The sequence below is a fragment of the Megalops cyprinoides genome, chromosome 11 (assembly GCF_013368585.1).
Source record: "Megalops cyprinoides isolate fMegCyp1 chromosome 11, fMegCyp1.pri, whole genome shotgun sequence".
NCBI classification, from domain to species: domain Eukaryota; kingdom Metazoa; phylum Chordata; class Actinopteri; order Elopiformes; family Megalopidae; genus Megalops; species Megalops cyprinoides.
This window is the reverse complement of record NC_050593.1, coordinates 1869321-1891372: the sequence shown is the minus strand read 5'-3', so window position 1 is coordinate 1891372 and position 22052 is coordinate 1869321. Positions and strand designations below refer to the sequence as shown.

The window sequence follows — 22052 nt, the reverse complement described above, 5'->3', positions numbered from 1 at the left end:
GAGAGGATGATTCGCCTGGTGAGAAGGGTCCTCAGTTCTGTCTTACGACAGCAGATATTGGACGATGATGGGCTGCATACGGTATTCTGTGAAGTGGAGGCCATTTTGAATGATCGACCACTTACAAAGCTTTCTGATGATCCAAATGACTTGGAGCCGCTCACTCCTAACCACTTACTTCTGTTGAAGGGAAAACCAGCATTGCCGCCTGGAGTGTTTGAGCCTCACGACTTGTATGTAAGAAGGCGATGGAGACAGGTGCAGTACCTTCCAGATTTGTTCTGGAAGAGATGGGTGCAGGAGTACCTGCCCTTACTCCAAGAGAGGCAAAAGTGGAACCAGAAGAAAAGGAGTTTGAGTGTGGGAGATATTGTTGTAATTATGGAGTCTTCAGCTCCTCGTGGTTCCTGGCCACTTGCCAGGGTTCTGGAGGTCTTTCCTGATAAACATGGTCTTGTACATTCTGTGAGGTTACAGAAAAAATCTAGTATCATTGAAAGGCCTGTGACAAAACTCTGTTTACTTCATGGGGTGTGAATTTATGTGTGTGCTTACCTTGACTATGACATGGTGTATTGTGATGTTTTGGTTCCTTTTGTTTCATTTGTTTGAATTGTTATGTCTGCCTGGCATTTAACAATTAGGGGCCAGTGTGTAGGAGACAAATGTTGCTGATAATTTAGTTGTAATTTTCTTTCTGTACACTGGGTGTCACTGTTATTAATTGGGGTGCTCAGGTATATAGGTAGCCAAGTTTAATGTTGTGGTTAGGTGTTTGACCCCGGAAGGGCAAAGGGTTTTTGACCGCTAGGCTCACGCTGGGCTTATGCTAAGCTCATGCCTGCTGTAAGCTATACCGCGAGTTTGTTTAGTTTGGTGTTTTGGGAATGGATATTGAGAGTTATCTGCAACTGGTGTGGAATAAATGAGGATTGCTTTAACACTAAAGAACCGTCTGCAGACTCTTTGCTGAACAATGTGGTAGGTTTCGCGAATTTAGCAACGTCAAGTCTAGCGCGTCAGCCAGGTCATTCCTAGGGTTAAAACACGTCAGTAGTTCCGTATTAGACAGAACTCCTTAAACACTACCTTTGTGTGTGTTTAAGGAGTAGCGTATTGCGTGCTTGGCATTATTCTGTGTTTCACGGCTTTATCTTTATTTATTTTATTGTTATTTCTTTTCACGGTTTCATTTTTTTATTTTTGTGTGTTACCCGACTGTCGATGGATACAACTGCAGGGAAAGCAGTGTACACAATTGACCGCATTGTGACGGAACAGACCCGGAGTCAAACACCCCATCCCGGCTGAGATGAAGAAGCTGTACCATGGATATAGGGCCGGTGCTAAGCTAAAGGCTAAGAGATGGAGATATAAGCCTTTTCTACCATTGATCCTCATGGGGAATGTCAACTCTTTGCCCAACAAAAGTGAGGAGCTTGAGGCACTTGTGAAGAACCAGAGAGCGTACCGTGAGTGTAGTCTCATATGTTTTACTGAGACCTGGTTAAACAACAACATCCCCAACTCCTGTGTGGATCTACCCGGCTTCTCTATGGTACGAGCGGACAGAGATGCGAGAGCTAGCGGAAAAAACAAAGGTGGGGGACTTGTTTTGTTTGTTAATAGATGGTGTAACCCCAGTCACATTACAGTGAAGAAGTTCTGCTGTCAGGATATTGAACTTTTGGCAGTAAGCCTTAGACCTTACTATGTACTGAGGGAGTTCTCTCACATCGTCGCCATTGTTGTTTACATTTCACCGCAAGCAGGGGCTGCACTGGCGTGTGATGTCATCCACAAGATTGTTGCGAGAATACAGACCCAACACCCCGACGCATTCATTGCAATATCAGGGGATTTCAATCACGTCACCCTCACCTCCCACCTGACTGGATTTACAGTTTGTTGACTGTGCGACCAGGGAAAATAAAACACTTGATCGGTTGTATGCCAACATCAAGGAGGCTTACAGTGCTTCAACTCTACCACCACTTGGCAGGTCAGATCACAATCTGGTGTTTCTCCAGCCTTCTTACAAACCCTGTGTACTGAGGCAGCCTGCAACCACCCGCTCATTCAGGAAGTGGTCACCAGAGGCGAGCGAGTCTCTAAGGGACTGCTTTGAGTACACGGATTGGAATGTAGTACTGCTGGAGACACAGGGGAACAGCATGGACATTGACATTGACAGAATGGTTGACTGCACCACTGGCAACATTAACTTCTGTTGGGACACTGTTATACCAGGAAGGACTGTACGCTGTTTCCCCAACAACAAACCATGGATCACCGGTGACATCAAGGCACTCCTCAACCAGAAGAAGGAGACCTTTAGGGATGGAGACAGGGAGAAGCTCAAGCATGTGCAACATGAGCTGAAGAGGAGATTAAAGATGGCAAAGGAGGACTATAGAAGGAAAGTAGAGAGCAAGCTGCAGCACAACAACACCAGAGAGGTGTGGAAGGGAATGAGGACCATCACTGGCTACAAAAATAAGAATAGCCAGGCAACAGCTGGGGATGTGGACAGGGCCAATGAGCTCAACCAGTTCTACAACAGGTTTGACACTGCGGCCAATGTCTGCCCTGCCCCAGCCTGTACAGCCCCACCCGTTCACTCTCCCACCACTTCAGCAGCTGCGTCCCCTTATTGCAGCAGCTCCCCCTGCTTGAGCTCCTCCCCGTGTCCTCCTCCTTGTGGCGTGTATCAGGAGTGGGCAGGAAGGGGAGTACAGGGGACTGACGAAGGTCTTCAGTGACTGGAGTGAAAAGAACTGCCTCCTACTGAACACCTCCAAGACCAAGGAGATGGTGGTGGATTTTTGCAGGTCTAAGCCTCCTCTTCAGCTAGTCAACATTTGCAGGGTAGACATTGAGGTGGTGCAGACCTACAAATACCTAGGTGTGCATCTGGACAATAAGCTGGACTGGTCACTGAACACAGATGACCTTTACCGGAAGGGGCAGAGCCTTCGTCTTTCCTATGAAGGCTTAGGTCATTTGACGTCTGCAGTAAAATGCTGCACATGTTTTACCAGTCAGTGGTGGCAAGTGTCCTCTTTTATGCTGCGGTCTGCTGGGGAGGCAGCATGAAAAACAAGGATACTTGGCGGCTGGACAAGCTGGTGAAAAAGGCTGGCTCAGCGCTTCGCAGGAGGTTGGACTCACTGGGGACTGTGGTGGAGAGATGTACACAGAGTAAGGTGCAGGCCATCCTGGACAATGACAACCACCCCCTCCACAATAACCTGGCAGGCCAGAGAAGCAGCTGCAGCGGACGGCTCACCTTGCTGCGCTGCAGGACTGAACGGTTCAGGAGATCCTTTGTACCCACTGCCATCAGGCTGTACAATACTTCAGCCAATGGCCAATAGCCAAGAGCCAATAGCTGACAGCTCTCTCCCTCCCTCCCTCTCTCTCTCTCTCTCTCTCTCTCTCTCTCTCTCTCTCTCTCTCTCTCCCCCTCCCTCTCCCTCTCTCTCTCTCTCCCTCCCTCCCTCTCTCCGTACCCACCACCCTCACCCACTGGACTCTGTGCAATAATGTTTGTTTTGTCTGTGCAATAATACTTGTATTGTATTGTACTGTATTGTATTGTCTCTGACCTACCTCACATGAGCTATGGGACACCCAAATTTCCCCAAGGGGATGAATAAAGTATCTATCTATCTATCTATCTATCTAACACTAAGCAGGCACAGAGGACACTCAGAATGTACTCACACTAGGTGATCTGTACCGTGCCCGAGCACATTTGACCCCCAAAGTCCAGTTCGTTTGACTAGTGTGATCGCTCTGTACCGTGCCCGGGCATGGTACGCTGAACCATGCCTGGGCCCACTTGAAGAGGTGAGCTCGGGCACGGTTCAGTTGGACTTGGGCACGGTACGCATCTAGTGTGATTGCTAACCGTGCCCGAGCATCTGACACAAAATATTGGTCTGTCCCTTAGCATAATGACTGAAACGTCAGCTGCCTCCATAAAAATCTTCTTATACGTGCAGCACAATTAACTGTAAATCGCTGTGTTGCATAATCAATAAATCTATAAGGCATGTGAGAGGGCCATGTGTCACAGTGCCCAAAACGACTCCAAATAAGGCACAAAGTAAGTACAATCGTGAACTCCAATGTGCTGTGTGAGAGCACTTTTCTTCAACACAAAAAGTTGCATCGTGTTGAAGTAAGCGTGCTTGGGCCCGGAACATTAAGTGCAACGTGAGCTAAGGCCAGCGGGGGAGTGGAGAGGGGGGACAATCGTGCTCGGGCATGGTACAAGGCAACTGGGCTTAGAGTGAGTACGCCCTCAGTTGCTGCCTGTGTTTGTGCAATCCACTCCTGTGCACACAGCCAGTTGCATTCAGCTCAGGAAATAACACACTCTGTCATCGATGGTCGCTCTCCTGCGTTATTTCTGATATGTTTGGCATCATGTTTGTGAAACATGTGCCTACTGCCGCTCTGATAATGGATAATAAGCAAAAAGCCAATGTAAGTCCCTCTGAGAAAGGCTGCTCGCTAGGCAAACAAATACTATACCGTCATATACACAACCTGGAGAATGACGCCGCCTCTGCAGAAGAACTTCTGGTGCAAATCATAAAGCCATAAAGCTTCTAAACATTGGCTTGATGAGCCAGTCAATCTGAGCTCCTCTCATTTGCAAGTACAACACAATCTCAAACGTGCATAATGACTCCATCTCAGACAGCTGCTTATTTTTTCTGAAGCCGTATCGGTTGCACTTTGAGTGCTGTTCACAGGTGAAACAGGCTGGAAGTGCTTTGACAGAGGAAGTCCTGTCAGGAGTTCCTCCTGACATGATCGCGCTGCACTCCCTGGGAGAGCGAGGGGGCTCGGGATTGAATAATTGGCAATTGACGGTGTTCGCTGCCTGGTGTGTGCTCTGCACCTGTTGCCTGTCTGTAAGCAATTTCGCCGGGACTATTTAGGCAGGTGAGTGGGAGTAGCGCGCCAGAGACGCTGACGGAGGTTGCCACACGGGGTTTTAGCGTGGAGCCAGGTTTTTTTTTATTTTTTTCTTTTCTTTTGAACGTGCCGGCACGGCTGAGTTTAGGGTTTGTTATTTTGGTTTGCTGTTTTTTTTCTTTTGAGCTCTGGGAGTCGCGACCCAGAGCGGGTTTTGAGTTTGTTTTGTTTAATTTTTCTTTCGGTTCTTTTGCTTTGGTGTGCTGGATGTGCGAGTGTGTTTGTGCGTCTTAGGCGGCTTCAGAAGAGCGGCGACCGAAGGGGCTCCAGTGGTGAATCCCTGAGGGAGCGGGGAAAACATCGCTTGGTTCCGGACGCAGCCGGGGTCGAAGAGAGCCCCCACCCCTTGGAAGCGCGTGCTGGGGAGGTGGATCCCCTAGCTGGAAGGGAGGTGGCACCGCGGAACCTCAAGAGTGCGTGAGTCACCAGCACGGGGTGGAAAGGGAGGGCTGACCGGCTGCTGCTCTGTGTCTCCCTCAGTGTGATCCCGCGGAGCCAGCGGAGTTACTACCGGGGAGAAGACGTGGGTCGCCGCCGGAGCCGCCAGCCCCCGCAGGAGTGACGCGGGGGCCTTGTCTGGAGTTTAATTTTTTTTTGTTTTTTTGGGATGTAGGCGAAGCCCGGCAGTGTGGCGCGGGCTGAGCTACGTCCCCATTTATATTTTCGTTCGTTTTGTACGTCTTGTGTGGTGTGCGTGCGTGTGAGGAGCCTCCCCCGCAGCGGCAGCACTTCCCCCCCCGGTGGTGGAATTGAGCAGTCCTCTCTCTCCTGGTGTCCAGGTGGGCGGGGACGCCAGATCACGGGTGTTTGCAGTGAGGCTAAGTTTGTGTGTGTGTGGGGATTCCTTTTTTTCTTTTTTTCTTTTCTTCCTTTTTTCTTTTTTTCTTTTCTTCCTTTTTTGGTGTGAGCGGTTGGGTAGCGTTCCCGCCTGCTCTCGCTCCAGACGCTCTTGCTCTCGCTCCAGACGCTCTCGCTCTCGCTCGCTACCTGCTGCTCCTCACCTGTTGCTCGTTCCCCGCACTTCCTGTTGCTCGTCCCCGAACGCCAGACGCAAGACGCCGATCGGTTAGGACCCAACCAGGACCCAAACCCGGAGTACTCGCCGACACTACTTTTCCACACCCTCGCAAAAACTACGTAAGTAGCCACTAGTTACGTACGATGGCTTCTCGCAGCTCTGTTTCTCCAATCCTTAGCTCTCCTCCCTCTCGCTGTCTCCCCTACTCTGTGTGTAACATGTTTAGTTATTCCTTCTCCGCCATTACGACCAACTTCACCTGTGTTAAATGCGAGCTTAACACTAGGTTGACGGAGAAGGTAGCAGAATTAGAAGCACGCATCCGCACCTTATACGAGATTAAAGCTAGTGAAAAGTTTATCGAATCCTTTTCAGTAGCCTTTCCCCTAGTTCAACCCCGGCAGAGCCTTCGCAGCAAGGCGAGTGGGTTACGGTTCGGGAAAATAGACGCAAGCGCAAGCCCCCGGTGCACCACCAACCCTCGGTTCACGTTTCCAACAGGTTCTCCCCCCTCAGTAACACACCTGCTGAGAAACCTGTTAAAAGAGCCCTGATTATTGGCGATTCTATTCTTAGAAATGTGAACGTAGAGACACCAACGACCATAGTCAATTGCATTCCTGGAGCCAGAGCTTCCGACATTGAAGCCAATTTGAAAGTGCTGGCTAAAGCTAAAGGTAAAAGTAAAGCGAAATACTCAAAAATTGTTATTCACGTTGGCGCTAACGATGTTCGCATGAGGCAATCGGAAGTAACAAAGTTATCTATTAAGTCGGTGTGCAGGATTGCCAAACAAATGTCGGATTCAGTAATTTTCTCTGGCCCCATCCCCATGCGGCGCGGTGACGAGATCTATAGCAGATTAACGTCACTTAATCGTTGGTTGTCTGAATGGTGCCCCTCTAACAACGTGGGTTTTATAGATAATTGGCACAAGTTTTGGGGGAGGCCTGGTCTTTTAAAACGAGATGGCATCCATCCCTCGAGGGAGGGTGCAGCTATCATCTCTAGTAACATAGATCATAGTCTGAATTCCACTAAACCTTGACTTATCAGGGCCAAGGCCAGGCAGCAGACTTTCTGTCCTACACAGTTGTCTGCTTTTTCCCTGGAACCACCACTTAAAAATCCCATAGAGACAGTGTCTGTTCCACGACCCTCCGTCCCAAACTTCTTAAAAACATCCAGTAGGGGCATTTGTGCTGATAATTTGATAAAAATTAAGTCTGCCAAACCTGAAAGTACTACCTGTAGACAAATGGTCCTTAAGATTGGGTTAATAAATATCAGATCGCTACAACCTAAAGCTTTATTAATAAACGAATTGATTACTGATCACAAATTTGATATCTTATGCCTGACTGAAACATGGCTTAAACCTAATGACTTTGTTGCTCTCAACGAATCAACTCCTCCCAGTTATTGTAATCACCAGGTCCCTCGACCTACTGGTAGAGGTGGCGGCGTTGCTGCTGTACACAGCTCCAAACTCTGTGCCACCCTTAAACCTGGCTATAACTTCCATTCATTTGAACTATTAGTACTTAGCTTTGCACATCCTGACAAGACTGCATTTCAGCTATTTACCCTTGTTATAGTTTACAGGCCACCTGGCCCTTACAGTGTTTTCTTATCGGAATTTGCCAATTTTCTATCTGACCTGGTTGTCAATATAGAAAAAGCTGTAATAGTAGGCGACTTTAATGTCCATATGGATAATGAACATGACCCGTTCAGAACAGCATTTTTGTCCATCATCGAATCCATTGGACTCTATCAAGCTGTGGACAAACCCACACATTACCGCAACCATACTCTTGATTTGGTCCTCACATATGGAGCAGACATTAACCAGGTGGAAATCATGCCACACAATCCTGTGTTATCCGACCACTATCTCATCTCTTTCAATTTACCACTAAGGTGCTTCACATACTCTGAGCCTAGATTTTCTTCCAGGCGCACGTTTTGCTCTCTTACAGCAAATGCCTTTATCAACGAGCTCCCTACATCATACTACCTGCACAACGAAATCTCCTCTAGTTTATGTTCAAACCCCAGCTCAACTGAAATTAATCTACTCGCGGACAGAATCGACTCTACTTTGCGTAAAACTCTAGATGCCGTTGCTCCCCTCAAAAGGAAGAAAATCACAGACAAGAAGCTAGCACCTTGGTATAACGACCATACTCGTGCTCTCAAACAAGCCACACGAAAACTCGAAAGAAAATGGCGCTCCACCAAACTACAGGTTTTTCTCCTGGCGTGGAAGGAAAGTCTCCTAAATTACAAGCATGCCCTCACAGCTACCAGATCCAAATATTTCTCTACTCTTATTGAGAGAAACAAGGACAATCCTAGGTACCTGTTTAGCACTATCGCCAGATTAACCAAGAGTCCTGCATCAGTTAACCCTACCATACCAGCAATTTATAGTAGCAGTGACTTCATGAACTTCTTTGACAGTAAAATCTTAAAGATAAGAGACACAATACAAAAATTCTCATCAACTTCTGGTTCCTGCCTGGCCAGTCCCGTTCCAGATTATGTAGACATGTCTATTAGGCCCGCCTCGCGCTTTGACTCTTTTACACCCATTGAATTTGGCGACTTTTCTTCTCTTCTCAATTCATCTAATAACTCTACCAGCCAACTTGACCCCATACCAACTGGCTTCCTAAAACAGCTATTGCCAGCAATTGGCACACCACTATTAAATCTTATCAATGCCTCTCTTATGTCTGGACACGTACCTCAGCCCTTCAAAGTAGCAGTTATCAAGCCTATTCTGAAAAAGCCTAATCTTGATCCCAATGACTTGTCAAACTATAGGCCCATCTCGAACCTTCCATTCCTCTCAAAAATTCTGGAAAAAGCGGTATCAAAGCAACTCTGTGCCTTTTTACACTCTAACAACATTTTGGAAGTTTTCCAGTCCGGATTTAGACCTCACCACAGTACGGAAACCGCTCTCCTGAAAGTGCCAGTGACAATGGCTGTATCTCTCTTCTTGTGCTACTAGACCTAAGTGCAGCCTTTGATACCATCGATCATTGTATCCTCCTTGACCGCCTCGAAAACCTGGTTGGCGTAAGTGGACATGCCCTATCTTGGTTTAGATCTTATCTATCAGAACGATATCAGTTTGTCTCCATCAACAACGAATCCTCCGCTCGTTCCAGAGTAAAATATGGTATACCTCAAGGATCTGTGCTTGGACCTCTGCTCTTCTCGTTATACATGTTGCCTCGATATCATCCATAAACATGACATTAATTTCCACTGTTACGCAGATGACACTCAGTTATACATATCAGTCAAACCCGATGTCCCTCTGAATATTTCAAACATGGAGGCCTGCCTAACAGATGTAAAGAATTGGATGGCCCGAAACTTTTTCCTCCTCAACCCGGACAAAACCGAAATATTGGTCATAGGCCAAAATTCAATCAGGAGCAAACTCACTCATTTTACATTGGACCTTGATGGTGTCTCCCTTGCCCCGAGTGCAGCCATCAAAGACCTTGGTGTTGTTATTGATCCCGAGCTCTCCTTTGAAACTCACATAACTAACACCTCTAGGACTGCCTTCTTCCATCTGAGAAATATTGCTAAAATCAGGAAAATCGTATCAATTAACGATGCTGAAAAACTAATCCATGCCTTTGTAACATCCAGATTAGACTACTGTAATGCCCTCTTGTCAGGATGTGCAAACGTCTCATTAAAACCCCTTCAGCTGGTGCAAAATGCAGCTGCTCGAATCTTAACTAAAACTAAACGCTTTGAGCACATCACCCCAGTTCTGGCCTCTCTCCATTGGCTACCTATTAAATACCGGATCATTTTTAAAATACTCTTACTCACATTTAAGGCTTTAAATGGGCTTGCCCCCCCCTATCTTAAGGACCTTCTTCATCCATATCTTCCGCAGAGAGCCCTTCGCTCCCAAAATGCCTATCAAGCCCCTCTCCTGTGGAACAGTTTACCCTCTGAGATTCGGGGAACAGACTCTCTCTCCACCTTTAAGTCTAGGCTCAAAACATATCTATATAGTAAATCCTTCAGCTGAGGGACATGGCCTGGTGCTGGCGTGGATCATAGAGTCTCTGGTGGACTAAGTGGTCATTGCTTTCATGGACCCTGTGCCGTGATCTGGTGTTGACTGTCTTAGGGTCGCCCTCATGACTATGCCGGTCCCTTGCCTCCCATCCCCTAGGTATGCTGCCATAATGTTAGCCTGCCGGGGTCTTTCCTTGTTGCACACCTTTTTCTCTGCCCCTCCTCTCCTGCCTCTCTGTTCTACATCCCTGCCATTCTTATCATCCACTAACCACTGTTTTCTGTTTGCTTCCTATTCCCTGCTCTGGGCTCCTGTCCGGAGCTGTAGCCCAAGCGTCTCATCTCGTTTTCCAGTCCTGCTACCTCGCTGCCCTGCCCATCAAAGCCAACTGCATTCCACGACCCGGACATCCTAGGAGACATTCTTATAATCACTCTACTGTTAACTGCTATTGTTTGTCAATAACAAATGTACATTGCATAATTTTGTGTCTAACTCTATCTGCCCGGTGCCGGCCAGAAGCAGATGGGCCCCCCCCATGAGCCCGGTTCTGCTCAAGGTTTCTTCCTGATAGGGAGTTTTTCCTTGCCACTGTTGCCTTGTTGGCTTGCTCTCAGGGGGTCTCAGGCCTGGGAACAATGTAAAGCTGCTTTGTGACAACTTGTGTTGTAAAAAGCGCTATACAAATAAAAATGAATTGAATTGAAAAGAATTGAATTGAAGTTTGTAGCCGGGGAGGGCAGACAGGGGTGGACAGAAGGATAGGGGGAAGGGCTTCGCTGGGAGAGGGATAGCGGCGTCTCAGATTTTATGAATTGTGTTGTTGTTGTTAAATTTGTGTTTTTTTTTTAAAAAAAGAATAAAGAGTTGCTATCCTACTCACCTTGTCCTGGCATTCTTGTGGCGGGCGGATCCCTAGGAGGGCGAACTATTTGGGCATAGTGTCACTCCTGACAGCCCCATTAAGTTTAAGTTAAGTTTGCACATTAAAACCCGTAGCCAAGGCTGAAACCCCACCTCTGCTGTTTGATTTGTCTGCAGTGGGACTGATGCATTCTGTTGTTCCCTTTGCTGTCATACAAGCATAAACATGAGGACCCACTTAGGTAGTAGCTTCCTACCAAAAATTCCCTCTCCTTCTGTGTTGCACAGATTCCTTGGTAATAATTTCCTGATAAGGGTACAGATGATGAGATTAACACACCCATAAAAACCAAGGTGTAGTGGGTGTGCAAGTGTCCACTCTAAACCAATGTCCATCATCAAGCGGGCATTCAATTCAGCATTTGCAACACTCTCTACCAAGTACACAGAATACAGAATATAAAGGCAAACTCCACCTTTTGAATCTTAGTTTCCTTCCTCATCAATCCGCAGTTTATATTCTGTAACACAGCATGCACTAGACATTTAGCTATTCGGCAGACACTCTTATCCAGAGCGACTTACACTAGTATGTTCAATGGTGCACAGATAGTAACACATTACCAACACTGTTGAAATGCAGTACCATTGTGAGACACACTGCCAAAATGGGAGTGCTGCCAAAGGGCATACAACCTGAAGCTTAAACTTTACAACCTTAAACGCCACAGATTTGTATTGTCAAAATGTGTCTATGATTGAGCTTGCCTGCCGCAAACGTCTGTCACCATGCTTTTATCTTTTATAATATTGAGAATAATTTCCATCCCATTCAATGTCTAGGTACTCATATGAATAGATCCTTAGACTAAGTGTCCTAAAGTTTAATGACAGGCTGTTTATCCCCTGCTCTTCAAAGACTGTACAATGTACTTAATTCACATATTATGTAAGCAACAGAAGGAACCTCTGGCATTTCCAGCATATTCAGATTTCCTGTGACCTAGGAAGACCTGAGACTCGGTCTGTAAGCGACGCGCATGGCAGATATGCTCTTAATGAGCTCATAGCTTCCTAAACGGGAAGCGCCCCTCAGCTCCCTACCTCTCGGATCTTGTCCCGCTTCTCCTTCACCTCAGGGTCCCCTGGGTCTCCGTCATTGAACCCTACCAGCTTGGGCATGGGAACAGGGGGAGGGGACTGGCTGCTGTCCTTCTTCTTCATGTCCTGTGCCACCTTGCTCTTCTCTGTCTGGATGTCCGCTCGCAGCTCCTCGCGAGACTTACTCAGCTTCTCCTTAGCCTCCTCCAGCACCCGCTCATGGTCCGCGTGAATCTTGCTCCGCAGGTTCTCCTCTTCCTCCCTGTACACAGAAAGAGGAAGTGACCATTAAACAGGAATTGGGACAGCAAAGAAGAGGGGAAAAAACGGATTTTGCACAGGCCGACAGCACACATTGGCCACTTGCCAAAGCTGCACACTCAGCGCTTAAATTAAAAAACTGCACACTCAGCATGAGCAAGTGTAGTGTGTTGAAGTCCTGGGAGTGTTGAAGTCCTGGGAGCAGACTCTCTCTCTGCCTTTAAGTCTCGGCTAAAAATGTATCTTTATTTCAAATCCTTTAGTTGAGGGAGACGGCACGCTGCTGACATTGATCGTAGAGTCTCTGGTGGACTAAGTGGTCACTGCTGTCACTACATCATGGCCTGGGTACTCTGTGTTCAGATGATCCGGCTGTGGGCTGGTGTTGACTGCCTTAGGGTCACCCTCATGATCATGCTGGCCCTCTCGTCCCCTAGGTATGCTGCCATAGTGCTTATCTGCCGGGATTTTTCCTTATTACACACATGCATCCTTCTTCCCCCCTCTGATCCCGCCTTTGCCTTTATGCTTCCATTCCTGCACTTAACATCCACTATTCACTGTTTTCTATTTGTTTCCTATCCCTGCTCCGGGCTCCTACTTACTATTATTGGTTTTGTATTGTGCAGTATAAGGGGCGTTTCTGGTGGGATTTAGGACATTGGCGACACCTAATTTAGGACACCTAAATTTCATCACAGCACCCCTAAATAACAACAATGATAAAAATAATATTAACATATTAGTATTTTCTGAAATTATTTTTAGCCCTTTAACGTTAGATTTTGTAAACTTTTGGGACACACAGTTGCAGGTTCAAATGGCTTTATTTAAACAAGTTTACACCACAGCTTGGTTAAATACTTGTTGCTGATTGGCTGGAGGGGTGTGCATTATTCACTTCCCCATTATTTCACTTCAGGGTGGTTAACAGCCCCTTGGCCTCGTGGTTTATTTCCATAGAACTGCACCGCCAGTTGTGCTTTATTCCTTACTTAGAAAGTGTCTGGTTATAATTCCAAGGTGTGAATAGTGTCAAATAACATTATCTGATGTAGTTCGCTAGAGATTATTGCCTAATGTTAGCTTTCTGTGCTAGTCTGCTTTCAATTTAAATAATTTCTCACCTGGCTAAATTACGTGGAGGACTTCTGATATCCTGCATAGTTACAGTTGAACAGCCAAGCAGCGATTTCTGGCTCCTATTTAACAACTTTCTGCTAATGCAGTGGCAGCTGCTCCAGAATCAAAGGCACTGGGTCCGACGCCTTCGCATGAAGTGCCGAGCTCAAGTAGTGCATTTTCCGTGCCCACTCCGCATTGACACATGATGTTCGTAGTTCATGTATATATAGTTAGTTCATAATTACTTCAGGTAGCCTGATATTTACAGTTTTTCTCAATTGCTCTGGCTAATGATATAAAAAAAGAAAATTATGCATTGGTGAATAAAAATTGCCCACCCCAAAACTACGATTGCCCCCCCCCCCCCATTGGGGAAATCTAGAACCGGGCCTGAGCACATGACTTCCTACTGACTTGCTACTTCCTGCTTGATAGACAAATCTAAAATCAGAGCTTTGTGGAATGCTCTTGCAAAGATCCCTTCCCCAAAGTCAACATCACTTTCCCCCTCAATTAGAACTTATCTGAGATTCTGAGTCACCTCACCACTCTAACCATGGACTGGAACATCCTTAAAACCTGGGGGCAAGTCAGCTCCCATTTCCAAAATGAGAGTGTAAGGGATAATAATGGAAAAGGCTTATCGACTAAACACAGCTGTTATTTCACCCACGTTTAACATATGAAAACATAGGTGGTGTGCTTTAAAACTATCAGAATTCTTTCATCTGGCATTTTTACACTGCTCTCTGTTTATGGTGCATTATATTTCAATAAGTCTACCTTATCCCTATTTCTATGAGCAGTGAATTTCACTTCATGTCAACATTTCAGTGCCCTCAAAGAGACAGTTAACACTCACTCTCAGCCTGGGTCTTAATACAGCAAACCATAGCATCTTTGTAGGAGTGCGACAGTACCTTGCAACTTTAAACAGGCATTCACAAACACTCACACCCTCGTAGTACTGACAGTTTTTGGATTAATTTGCTTTACTTGCAGACAGGTTGTCGGTAGTCATTAGCAGGTATGAATATATAAATATGTAATGACCCTATTAGGGGTCGATATTGATATTTCAGGCCGATATTTGAATGACTTTTTTCTTTGGTGTGAAAATAAATAGGCTGTGACAACATGGACTTAATTACAAACCCTCTTTACCCCCTCTTTATGTTTTCAGGCATAAAGTTAAATAAAGAGCAAAAAGATCAAATGAAAATTCTTTCTCAAAGATAAAAATAAACTAAAATTGCAATAACTACAATGACCACATTTGGCATTACAGATTATCTGTGAGGGTCACATTTTAGCTGCAGCGTAAGAGCAAGGGTGTGTTCGTTCTAATGAGACGATGTACGAGAGAGAGATAGGACCTACTCAAAGGGGGCTAATTTTGACGTTGTGGGTAAATTTCTCTATGGTTATCTTATTTTGGCTACGCAACAGATGCCTATCGCTATTTCAAAAGCATTCAATTATCCAACTAACGATGGCAATCATTACGTAAGAAATAAAGCGAATTGATACATCATTTAGGCTGAATTTTCAGCATAAAGTATAAAATATCAAACCTTAAATCTAGCCTGCGCATCCACGCTTTTTCTGAAGCTGCGGGGAGATTCTAGGAGCCCATTTGCTCCTAAGTCATTTATGTAAAAAATGGACAGCTCATACAAAAGCAGGGTACCGTGTGGAAGGACTGTGATAAAGTTAGCGGAAATACTGTTAAGTGCAAACTCTGTGCTGCAATTTTTTTATTTTAATTACTCGACTTCCTTGATGATGATGAGGCCAAATGAAGAAACATCAAAGCGGCAAACGGGTATTTTCAGCTTTGCCGCGAGGTTCCGACATACAGTGCAACCGCAAGCGCGCTGACGTTTAACTTCGTGAACGGTTGCTTAAACGACGACTGTAATTGAGAAGGGGTGTGCATTAGGGTACATTTTTTTGAATGTATCATTTGAAAGAATTAATATACATTAGCCTACTATTTGTTAAATGTGTAATGTCAAACTTGTAACTTATAGCATAGGGGAGAGCGGGGTATGTTGTCACACTTTTCATTCTTTCTTACATAGACTTGGCACAATACATCACAGTGGTATAAATGTCATACCAAATGAAAGATAGAAGTCTTGGGTACATATTTTGCATTCATTACATCTTCATATCTTATTTCAGTATAAAGTTGTAGACAGTTAAATACAGTGTGCACATGTAGCAAGATAGTGTGCAGCGTCATTTTTAACTATTTTAAATCGTGTGTATTAAAATGTATCTGTCAGATGCGGCTGTATCGTGGATTTGCATCTTGTCAGGTTGTTCTTCCTGTTTTAAGCGGGGTGATGACGTGATTTTCACACCTATTACAGGTTAGTTAATACCACAGGAAACTGAACTTGGCGTCCTTTAAAAAGGGATCGGAAAACGGGTGAGGTAGAATCAGCTTCAGAGCAAGCGGGTTGCGGTTGTACATCGTCCGTTTGTATGGTATGGTACGAACGTTACAGCATTGAATCTTGTTGATTGATATTTGGAATATCATTTCGATCAGCAACGTTTTCGCTGTTGATTAGCGATTTTATAAACTTTTAGGTAATTTTCTACCGCATTGGCGGCTTCTCTGTTCTGCGTTGTGCAGACAGCGCTGCACGCTGTGGAGCTGGTTCACTCTACGTGCACGTAGTTTTAAAACTTTTGTACTTCATTTTAATTTGGATGTTACATTCTTTTAACCCTCCTGTTATGTTTGGGGTCAATTTGACCCCATTCAATGTTTAACGTCTCTAAATAAATGCTCAACATCATTTTTTTTGCTTCATATTTAATGGCTTTTCCTAATTTAATAGGGACAACTGGGTAAACACAAAATTAACATGATGATATGTTTTTAATGCCCTGTACTCATGTTGTACGCATTGGTGTTGTTCGGGGTCAATTTGACCCCAGGGTGTTTTAGCTGTTTAAAACATATAAGAAATATCAACATTTTACACACATTTGTTTTGCTTGTTTTGGATGATATTGAGGACACTGCAACATACAATTTTATAATATAATTTTATAAAGTAATATAAGACTTCCCTCTGTTTTAGGTCCATAACCTATCATAATAATGCCTGTAGTAGTGCGAGAACCACGGACAATTCACATGACATGAGGGAGGGGAAAACATAATTTCCATGAGAATTTTGATATTTCCCGTGCTGTGAGGGAGGGGAACTATGGTTCCCACACCTGTGTCTGCGCATGACAGTAGGGGAGGAGCAAACATACAAAAGCTTGCACAGCATCCTTCAAAGCCATTCCTCTTGGTGCTCTGTGTGCTCTCTCTCTCTATTGAAAATGAACTCTAAGCAAAAGTTTTCTGCCAATGAGGTTTTGCCACAGCTGTTTGCCAGTGAGAGTGACATAGAGGAGACTGTATATGACACAGAGGATAATGTTGAGGAGGACCCTGATTATGAGGCATCCTCCTCTGATGAGAATGAGACTCTAAGTGTTGACCCTCCTGTTTCTCAACCACCAGAAGGCATGTTACCTTCAAAAAATGGAAAGTTATTATGGTCCCTCTCCCCACTTGAATGTCAGGGTAGACTTAGTGCTGCTAATGTTATCAGGATGGTTTCAGGCCCCACCAGATACGCTGTCAGCCATGCCCAAGACATAAAATCAGCTTTTGAGCTCTTGATAATCAATTGAAAAGAATATACTGGAGATGACAAACTTGGAGGGGAGGCGTGTGTATGGGGGCAGTTGGAAAGACTTGGATGTGACCCACTTGCAAGCCTATATTGGGTTGCTCATTTTGGCAGAAGTTTACAAGTCAAAAGGCGAAGCAACAGCAAGCCTTTGGAATGCTGGCACTGGAAGGGCAATATCTCCAGCAACTATGTCTCTACAGAAATTTCATCTTTTCTCCCGTGTCATACGCTTTGATGATAGAGAAACAAGGCAGGGCCTAAGAAAGCGTGATAAACTCGCAGCAATACGGGATGTATGGGACAAGTGGGTTCAGCGATTACCTTTTCTTTACAATCCAGGCCCCCACATGACTGTGGATGAATGTCTGAGTGCATTTCGTAATAACAAAAAATCAGTACTTAGAAATAATATAAAGGCCTTAACATACCAAAAATATCTTTCTCTTCGATTTTAGGTTAATCAGTGAGATTTTATGGTGATTGTCATGTTTTTCCATAGTCGCATAATAGGTATTCTACATGTATAGGGGTGGGGGTGGGGGGTGGGGGGTTATTTAAAGCCTATTTACGTAGTCAACAAAGAAACATAAAGTACCTGACACATAAATTTGGGTAGCAGTTTTAATTTCCACCATTTTCTGGAGGTTTCAAATTGACCCCAAACATAACGGATGTTAGTAAATTTGAACATAACAGGAGGGTTAAAGGTGGGATTATTTAGGATACCGTGATTAACGTGGGCTGCTTGACTGGGTTAGTGGCATACTTGTTTTTACCTTATATTTATTACTTTTTAGCTTGTCTTGGGGAGGTCTGGTCTGGCTGAATGGTGTGGCGGCGTCTGCCTTTTGTATTGCTGACTATTTAGGGTGATATGCTTGCTGTGGGTTGAGGTGGCTGCTAATAGCGTAGCACTGAATATAGTGCAAAGCTTCTTTTGTAGATACTTCCAGTGTGATGCACATTGTCTTTCTGGTTGTCACTTTTTGTGTGGAAATAATTGCACTTAAATTACAATACTGGCAGAAACTGCAGGACATCTCAGTATTGTGGACCAGTCCAGGCTATTCTCCTCAAAGTTTGTACCCTTGATGTTTTAAATAAACTTTTTAAATTTCAATTTCTGGGTCTGTCATCTGTGCACTGTCACTGAGGTGTTTCAACCCTAGTGTAGGTTATCTGCTTTCAGTGCCCTCACCTGTCACCTGTGGCGTAGGCTAGCTTCCATATTGAACGGCCCAATTACACACACTTTTGACAACTTGCCCTATCAGCGGGTAAGTTGTCACACTATGTTGGGTAAGTTGTCACATTGGATTATCAACAAATAAAAACACAACTACTTAATTGTGAATATTTATTTTCTTCAAATTCAAAACCAAATTCAATATCATTAAAGAACTCAAAACAACAAACAATCATTTGTAAATAACATCTGTATCTGACTAATCATACTCATCTTTGGAGTTACAGTTCTGGCACACATTGCCTGGCCTCCATACAGACAAGGCAAAAGCACTCCTCTTCATCTGATGATGACTCGTCTAGGATTTATCTTTTTTTTATCTGCGTTCTTGTTCTTACAGATCCAGATTTTGACTGCAACCGAGTCAGGGCTGGTTGGAGCTGACTGGGAAGCGTCACCAACCCTGCAGTTGACAGTTAACCTTTGTACAAGCCCAGAGCACAATAATATCAATATGGACTGACATCTCCATGGCAGTGGAAGGTCAGAGAATGTATAAAAATGACTGAATTTCTAATGATCACAGGTTTCACTCCCTTCCACCTGTGTACAAATAACAAATACCGTGTAGCAGTAGGTTGCACAAGCCCCGTTTGAGACTAACAAAACTTTATTTCCAACTCAACTCCAGCTCACACTGCAAAATGTATAAGCCATGCTGATTTTGTCTTCTCAGCCATGACTTCATCCAGTTTTTTTCTCTTTTTTTCTGTGCAAAACATAGCACACACAAGTGCAGCAAGCTGAAGTCGATGGTCCGCCTCCATGTTTGCTTTGCTCTGACGTCACGTTTGATCATGCCAGTTTCTGTGAGATCCCAAGTCCCTGGAATCACCAGGGCTGTACATCACGGCTGTAATAAGGCACACACAGAAACAGATTCAGTCACTCAGCCCCAGTGCCGGTTGCACTGGCAGAATGTAAACGGAGCCTCGTGTGGAGTAATTTTGACATGGTAAATCGTAATGATTCAAAATGAGGCATATGTGACAAAACGGTCAGACATTGTGGCAATACCACAAATCTCATGAAACATTTAAAAATTGCCACCCAAAAGAGCATGACGAGTTACAGGACAAACAACGAGAGGTGGAGAAAATGCAGGCAGATACCCCCACTTCATTAAGGCAAAGTTCTTTAGCAGAGGTGTTTCAGAAAGGCAGGAATTATCCAGGTAACCGGTGATAACAGAATTGTTAACCATGTAAAATGTAAGCAGGATATTGATGTGCAGGATATTTATTGTATGAAACCCTAGTTATGGTATTGGTGTGGATTAGTTTAGGCCTACATATAAGCCCAAGTTTTGCAGTCACTAGGCTGTAGGCTACTGTTAGATGTAGGCTACGTGAAGCTACAGGCCTATATAGGGCACATTTTCAAAAAGAAAAATATGTTTTAAAGCCTTGCTGATATCTGAAGAGAAAAGGCCATCAGAATGAATATTACTCTTTTATAAGTCATCATTAGCACACTTTTATCAATTTTATCTATTGGTGGATATTAAGAGATTTTGGAATGGCTGTAGTTTCATTCAAAATGTGTCATTAAGTAGGCCTGTTCTAACTATCTGCGGCTACTTGGTGAAACAAGGCCTAGGCCTATTTAAGCTTTCATGTAAGGTTTAGTGGCACATAAAGATTAAACTACATGTAGTGTAGCTAAAGAATTTTTCTTTTTTATAAATGACTCTCCAAGAGCCATACTTATTACAAGACGCCTTGGAGAGATGATATGCAAGGACCTCCAGCCTATTTCAGTTGTAGAGGACAGGGGCTTCATTGCACTTGTGAAGACTCTCAACCCATGCTATAAATTCCCAAGCCACAAACGGCTAGAGAGCCCATAACATCATAAAGGACACATCCCATCCCGGTCACTGTCTGTTCAAACTGCTACCGACAGGCAGACGGTATAGAGCCATTAGAACAAGGACAAACCGACTCAAAAACAGTTTTTATCCCACAGCTGTACAAGCTTTAAATGCCACAAAACATAATGTTCACGTTCACTGTGCAATAAGGGATCTGTGCAATTAATGCTCAAGGTTGGTCACTTGCCCATCACCAGTTTTCTCTGTGTGTGTGTGTCTCTGTCTCTCTCTCTCTCACTATCTCTCTCTTGCTGCAAAGAAAGTCTTTGTTTTATTCAAAGTTTTTGTTTGAATCAATGAATTTGTTTGAATGAAAGAATAAACTTTTATTTTTATCACTATTTTTAAATAAATGAAAAACAAAACAGAGAAGTTTGATTTTTTTAAATCATAGACCAAGTATTGTCTTTTTGATGTAATTTCATCATAGAAATTACAAGTATTTGCTGGATTTGTGTACACAACAAGACTTTAAAAAATATTAGTATCGGTATCGGGATACTAGCCCTAGTATTACTTGGTATCAGATCGAAACAAAAATCACTGGTATCACCCATCCCTAGTTAGTAGGGTTGGGTACCGAAACCTGCGGTTCCTATACGACCTGTATCTACTGGACCGCATCGCAACGCAGATTTCGGTCCCACTTAACCCTTTCGTGTGTACGGTCACACCGGTGTGATTAGCCGTTTCGTACGTATGCTAAAACCGGTGAGATTAGAACACTAGTTTGGAGAAATTCTAGTTAATTTTAGCTTTGAGGAAACAGCGATTTAACTCAAAAAAATATAGCAAATTCTAACTGAAAACTGTGAGAAGCTTAATGATGCTAATGAAAACACGAGAAACCATGTAAGGTAACACGTGAGCTACATAGCATAAAAAATAAGTTACGTGCGAAAGCTGCAAAGCTGCTAGGCTGATCACCAAGTTCTCCAGCATCACCCCCCTACTGAGATCCCTCCACTGGCTCCCAATCGCAGCCAGGATCCGCCTCAAAACCTTGTCTCTCACCTTTTCTGCTGCAAGAAAGACTGCCCCGACCTACCTCCAGGACCTCATCCTATCCAGAGCCATGTAGAGATGTCTCTCTACATGGCTCCCCAGATGGCAAAAGTTGCTAATTCAACATTGAGTTAAGGTCATAAAGGTTGATTTTTGGTTAAGGTTAAAAATCAATGGTGTATCAACCTTTTAATAGTTTAATTGTTGAAAAGATGTCATTGAGTCAACATTGTATTATGGTTAAATTTGACGATTGAAATGCCAACGTTTCATCAATATTGTCTCAATATGCTGTGCATGGATATTTTAAAGTAGCGAACTGGGGAATTCCATTTTATGGGGGGGGGGGGGGGGGGGGGGGGGGTCCTCATACATTCTAAATTAAGCACCATATGCTGTGGACAATGGATCGTGATTTTTTTATTATGTGCAAATCGTCTTAAGGTATTCGTATGACAAAAACATCTAAAAGTCGCATTTGGACAGAGAGTGCAAGGAAGGAGGAGAGTGGAGCAGTCCCCTGTAAGAAACGTTCCATATTTTAAACCTAACGGTTAACGTCCCTGCCAGTGCGCCAACGTCAACGTTAATCACGTTATTTCTTAGTAGTGACAAGACCATTTGTTCTTATATACGTCAAACAGCATAAAAAAAAACCCACGCATGCACGCACACACATAGAAAATATGGTCATGTGACACAGTCTCGCGCACTTTCACTTGCAATCCTGTTAAGCGCACTCAGTTCCAGGGAAAACCAAAGGAAGGATGGTGGAAAACGGTAACGGAAAGTCA

The 22052-nt window shown here is 44.3% G+C and overlaps 1 protein-coding gene across 1 annotated transcript in view; it reads right to left on the bottom strand.

Moving 5' to 3' along the window:
- The window catches only part of LOC118785494 (mannosyl-oligosaccharide 1,2-alpha-mannosidase IB-like), a 202404-nt gene that overhangs the window by 155532 nt on the left and 24820 nt on the right, over nucleotides 1–22052 (bottom strand). Inside the window, exon 2 of the mRNA XM_036540183.1 lies at nucleotides 12042–12300. Coding sequence (XP_036396076.1) covers nucleotides 12042–12300 — 259 coding nt within the window. The remainder of the gene's footprint in view (nucleotides 1–12041; nucleotides 12301–22052) is intronic.